Source organism: Triticum urartu, chromosome 5A (assembly GCF_056163025.1).
Source record: "Triticum urartu cultivar PI428250 chromosome 5A, HENAU_Tu73, whole genome shotgun sequence".
NCBI lineage: Eukaryota > Viridiplantae > Streptophyta > Magnoliopsida > Poales > Poaceae > Triticum > Triticum urartu.
Window position 1 is genome coordinate 399153353 of NC_141877.1, and position 4696 is coordinate 399158048.

The 4696-nt window shown below is 58.1% G+C and overlaps 1 protein-coding gene and 1 non-coding gene across 2 annotated transcripts; both read left to right on the plus strand.

Moving 5' to 3' along the window:
* Positions 1–1411: 1411 nt before the first annotated feature.
* Positions 1412–3982, plus strand: LOC125509226 (U-box domain-containing protein 19). Its single transcript, XM_048674148.2, has one exon. It carries the CDS (start codon positions 1534–1536, stop codon positions 3637–3639), a length of 2106 nt encoding a protein of 701 aa, XP_048530105.2. The 5' UTR covers positions 1412–1533; the 3' UTR covers positions 3640–3982.
* Positions 3983–4350: 368 nt separating this feature from the next.
* Positions 4351–4423, plus strand: TRNAK-CUU (transfer RNA lysine (anticodon CUU)). Its single transcript has one exon. It is a non-coding gene; the product is annotated as a tRNA-Lys (tRNA).
* Positions 4424–4696: the final 273 nt, after the last annotated feature.

Consider the following 4696-nt stretch of genomic DNA (forward strand, 5'->3'; position numbering starts at 1 on the left):
CTCGTAACCATCCAAACATATATTGGTTTGCAATAACAAGACCTAATTATGCGGCATTGATAAGCTATTCCACAAACCAAATGAAAAATATCGACGAGGAGTTTGTTGGTCAGATAGTATACGCAGTTGCGGATCAGTGAGGCGCCAAACCGTATCCTGTCCCCTTGGCCACGTCTGACAGGGACGCACTCCGTCCTCTGCGCTTGACCGCTTCCACGGGACCGACCCCAAGGATCTTGACAAAATCAATCATGCTGCCGTGTGGGACCGCCGTTAATGGCTGCTGCACTGCAAGTCCGCCCGCAGCCTCCTGGACGTACGTATCCAGTTGCGGCACAAAGTTTGGCACAATCAAGACTCAACGCGTGTCCCCACGCCCGACACGTAGGCGGATCTTCCACGCCAGGTTTCCAAATAAACTAATCAACTCGTGTCCACGTCGCCTAATAGCGGATTACTACCGATTAACAACTTACTTAGTGTAGCCTGCTAATCGCGCGTCCTTCCCGTCCAGTAGGCGACGGAGTAGAGCGCACGCGCGAATCTCCAGGCTTTGGTGGAGGCCATGGGATGACCGTGTGGTCGATCGCTGCTCGGTGCTCGCCGGCGAGCTGCCTCGCGGCTTCTATGTCGGCCAGGTGGGCCCAGCCGTCGCCCAAAGTCATATGTATATCCGCTTGGCGGCTGGCGGGTCGAAGGCTGCAATGCGTCGCACGCGACATACTCTATGCCAGGTGTGCACGGAGCGGCCTGGTGGGGCCAGGCCGCACGTACGTCTACCCGAGAGCAGCTTACGATCTCCATGACCAAATGGACCATGACCATGGCGAAACGAGCACGACTGTACCATCTTCCTCCTCCTGCTGCATGCGTCGGTTGCGTAGACCAAACGAGGTTGCCCGGCCGACCAAGGCCGCCCGCCCCGATGAAGAGGGTTTGCTTCTAAGTTTCAACTCTTCCTCGTTCACAAAGCCAGGTTACTTGTAACCAAGTTCAAGGAATCCATCTTACTTTTGCTCGTTTGTCCCTCAAAAACTTTTGTTCGTCTGAACATAAAGATTGCATCCCATCCCATGTACGTGCTCACGTACCGCACCACACATGCCCTCGTCTCACTCGCCAGCCCCGTCGGCAGTCTATCAATTCGGACATGCATGCATCAGAGGCTCAAAGCCATAGCACAAATCCGTAATAAGAAAGTCCAATATAATAGTGATATAGGTGCATCATCATCATCATGGAGCTACGGACGAAGAAGCTGCCATGCCGCTTCTCATCTCGCTTTCTCGCGTTCCTATCCACTGGTGAAATCGGGCTCCACGTGTCTATCCTGCCACGCGTCCGCATCTCAGGCGAGTGCTCCCTGTCTGGTAACACGTGTTCGGCCTCCTCTATAAGTACGCGCCTCTTGGTATCCTCTCACTAGGAATTACTTACCGTCCACCTCTCAACCTCTCTTGGGCTTACTCCATTTTGTGCGCCCACTGCTTCCCTTAATCCAAGCGCACCACTACACCGGTCGGTTCATCAGCGATGCCGGCCCCGACGCCGCCACGGAGCCAGCCGAAACGCCGGCGGCCGCTTGCTCTCCCCGCGGTCTGCCCGTGCGAGGGCATCGCGCCGGAGCCGCTCCTCGCCTCCCTAGTTTCGCTCACTGCCGACGTGGCGAGCCGCAGGGCCGGCGACGCCAGCGCCTTCCCCGTGCTCCGCCGCGGCACCCGCCAAGCAGTGCGCCTCGCCGGCCTCCTCCTCGCTTTCCTCGAGGAGATCCAGGATGCTGCGGCGACGCTGTCGCACTCCGCCGTGGTCGGTCTCACGGAGCTGCACGTCGCCATGCAGAAGATGAGGTTCCTGCTCACGGACTGCGCGCGTCGAGGGGGCCGCCTGTGGGTGCTCGTGAACGCTGAGCTCATAGCGTCTGAGCTCAGGTTGTGTCTGGGATCCGTCGCGGCGGCCATGGATGTGCTGCCGACGAGCATCGTCGGTGCATCCGTTGAGTCGGGGGAGCTCGGGCGGCTGGTATCGGATCAGGCGTGGCGCGCGGTGGTGCGGCCTGACGCCGGCGACAAACTAGCAGTGCGGAGCATACGGTCTATCATGGATACCTTTAAGATGGGCGTCGCGCCGGAGGCGGATGATGTGATGCGGGTGCTCCGCCGGATCAGGGTCGAAAGCTGGTTCCAGTGCTCCGAGGAGATCGCTTTCCTAGATGGCGAGCTCTCCGCGCGGTTCGACGCCGGCGACGAGAACAGCAGCGAGGTGGTCCTCCTCAACAATCTGATGGCGTTCCTGGTGTACTGCCGCGTGGTGCTGTTCGATCACATTGACTCGAAGCAGTCGGATGCGACGGCGGCGCGACCGGCGACGTGCCCGGAGTGGATCAGACCGGAGGCGCTGCAGTGCCCGATCACACTGGAACTCATGACCGACCCGGTGACCGTGTCCACCGGCCAGACATACGACCGCGCGTCCATCACACGGTGGATGAAGGCCGGGTGCCGCACGTGCCCAGTCACCGGCGAGAAGCTCCGCACCGCCGACCTCGTGCCGAACGCCGCGCTGTGCGGGATCATCGAGCGGATGCTGCTCAGCAACGGCGTCTCGCTTCCCGAGACGGGCTCCAGGCACCACCACGGCGACGCTGACGGCTCAGCCGCTACATTCAGTCCGTCGGCCACCGGCGCCGCGCGGCTCGCCGTTAGCTACATCGTGGCGCAGTTCTCGACGGGGTCGACGGAGGAGCGTAGGAAGGCGACGTCCGAGGCCCGCAAGCTCTCCAAGCACAGCGTGTTCTACCGGGCGCTCTTCGTGGAGGCCAATGCCGTACCGTGGTTGCTGTGCCTCCTGTCCTGCATGGACGCGTCCGTGCAGGACAATGCCGTGGCGTCCCTACTCAACCTCTCCAAGCACCCCGGTGGCCGGACGGCGCTCGTCGAGGCAGGAGGCATCGGCCTCGTGGTCGACATCGTCAACGTCGGCGCCAAGGCCGAGACGCAGCAGAACGCCGTGGCCATTCTCTTCTACCTCTCGTCGAACGCGGAGTACGCCGAGGAGATTGGCCGGTTCCCGGAGGCCATACCGACGCTAGTGCGGCTCATCAAGGAGGGCGCGCACCGAGGCCGGAAGAACGCCATGGTCAGCCTCTACGGTCTGCTCCAATCCCCGAGCAACCACGCCAAAGCCGTTGCCGCCGGCGCCGTGGTGGTGCTTGCTGGCCTCCTTTCCAGCGACCGCGACGGCGACCTCGCCTGCGACACCGTCTCGCTGCTGGCGAGGATCGCCGAGCAGCCGGCGGGCGCACAGGCCGTGCTCGCGCGGGCGGGCCTAGTCGCCCGCCTCGTCGAGTTCCTCGCCGCGTCGGCCTCTCGTTCCGGGAAGGACCACTGCGTGGGGTTGCTGGTCATGCTGTGCCGGCACGGCGGCGAGAAGGTGGTCGCCCTGCTGGGCCGGATGCCGGGGCTGATGGGGTCGCTGCACTCGCTCGTCGCCGACGGCAGCCCGGCGACCTGCAAGAAGGCGCGGTCGCTGATCAGCATGATCCACCGGCATTACGAGCTGACCAGGCCGTCGTCATCGCCGGTGCCGCTGCCGGTGCCTACACCGGACGCCGGCGACCGTTTCGTTCGGCTCGTGCTATAGCGCCGCGCGCGACGAGCCGTCCCCTTCTCCTAGCTAGCTAGTCCCAAGTAAGCACAGTACATCGTACAGCGTGATGGATTCGTGACCATTTTTGCTCTCGATCTCAGTCTCAGCTCGAGTTTTAGAAGAGCTGAGATTGAATTTTGTTCCTCCCCACCATTCCTTGTGTTATACTACGCCGCTATTGCTATACACGTGTATACATACACAGATTAGAGTTGCAGTTTGTAACACCTTTGTTGTACATATCTGTGTGGAATTGGATTGTGTGTTCACTCTGATGATTTGAGTGCATAAATGGAAGAAGATAGTTGTGGGAAAAAAGATTTGGTGGCGACTGAAACTTTCTCGCTCGAAAATGAAAACCTGGACTGCACTTACATGATTGCAGTATTACAGAATAGTTTGGTAGAGGTTTTGATTATGAGCTGATCCAGTTGCCGTGTCTTTTCGGCCTTCACAGTTCACACCCCAGCAGTCGTTCTGATTGGAACAGCTCAAGCACACAAAAATTTCTTTGTACGTTTCTTTTCCACAAGAAAGGTCTCCCTTGTAGCTAGTATGACTTTCGTGCGAATCTAAATAGTCTGTGGCGAAATGAAGTATGGACTCATTGTCCAATTTAAAGAACTCTACTCCGTAGTGGGCTTGCGCTAGATAGTGAAGGCGTTTATGATGTTAGAAACGCATAAATTTCATTTTGCACACTCAGCCCGTCTAGCTCAGTTGGTAGAGCGCAAGGCTCTTAACCTTGTGGTCGTGGGTTCGAGCCCCACGGTGGGCGCTGGTTGATTTTTCGTTTCGTCTCCTATTTTGAACTTTCCTTTCATTCATGGTTTCTGTTTTTCTTTTTTCTTTTTTTGGTACAATGCTCCATTCTGCGGGCTAATCATTCTACCACAACGATGTTTACAGTATCGTTACAACTGAGCAGATGGTTTGAGTAATACGCAAGCGACGAGCTTTTTTGTCAAAGAATAGAAGCAGCTTCGTGCGTCTTCGTTCCAAAAAAAAAAAAAAGAATAGAAGCAGCAGACGAGGAGCTAGTCAAACGGTA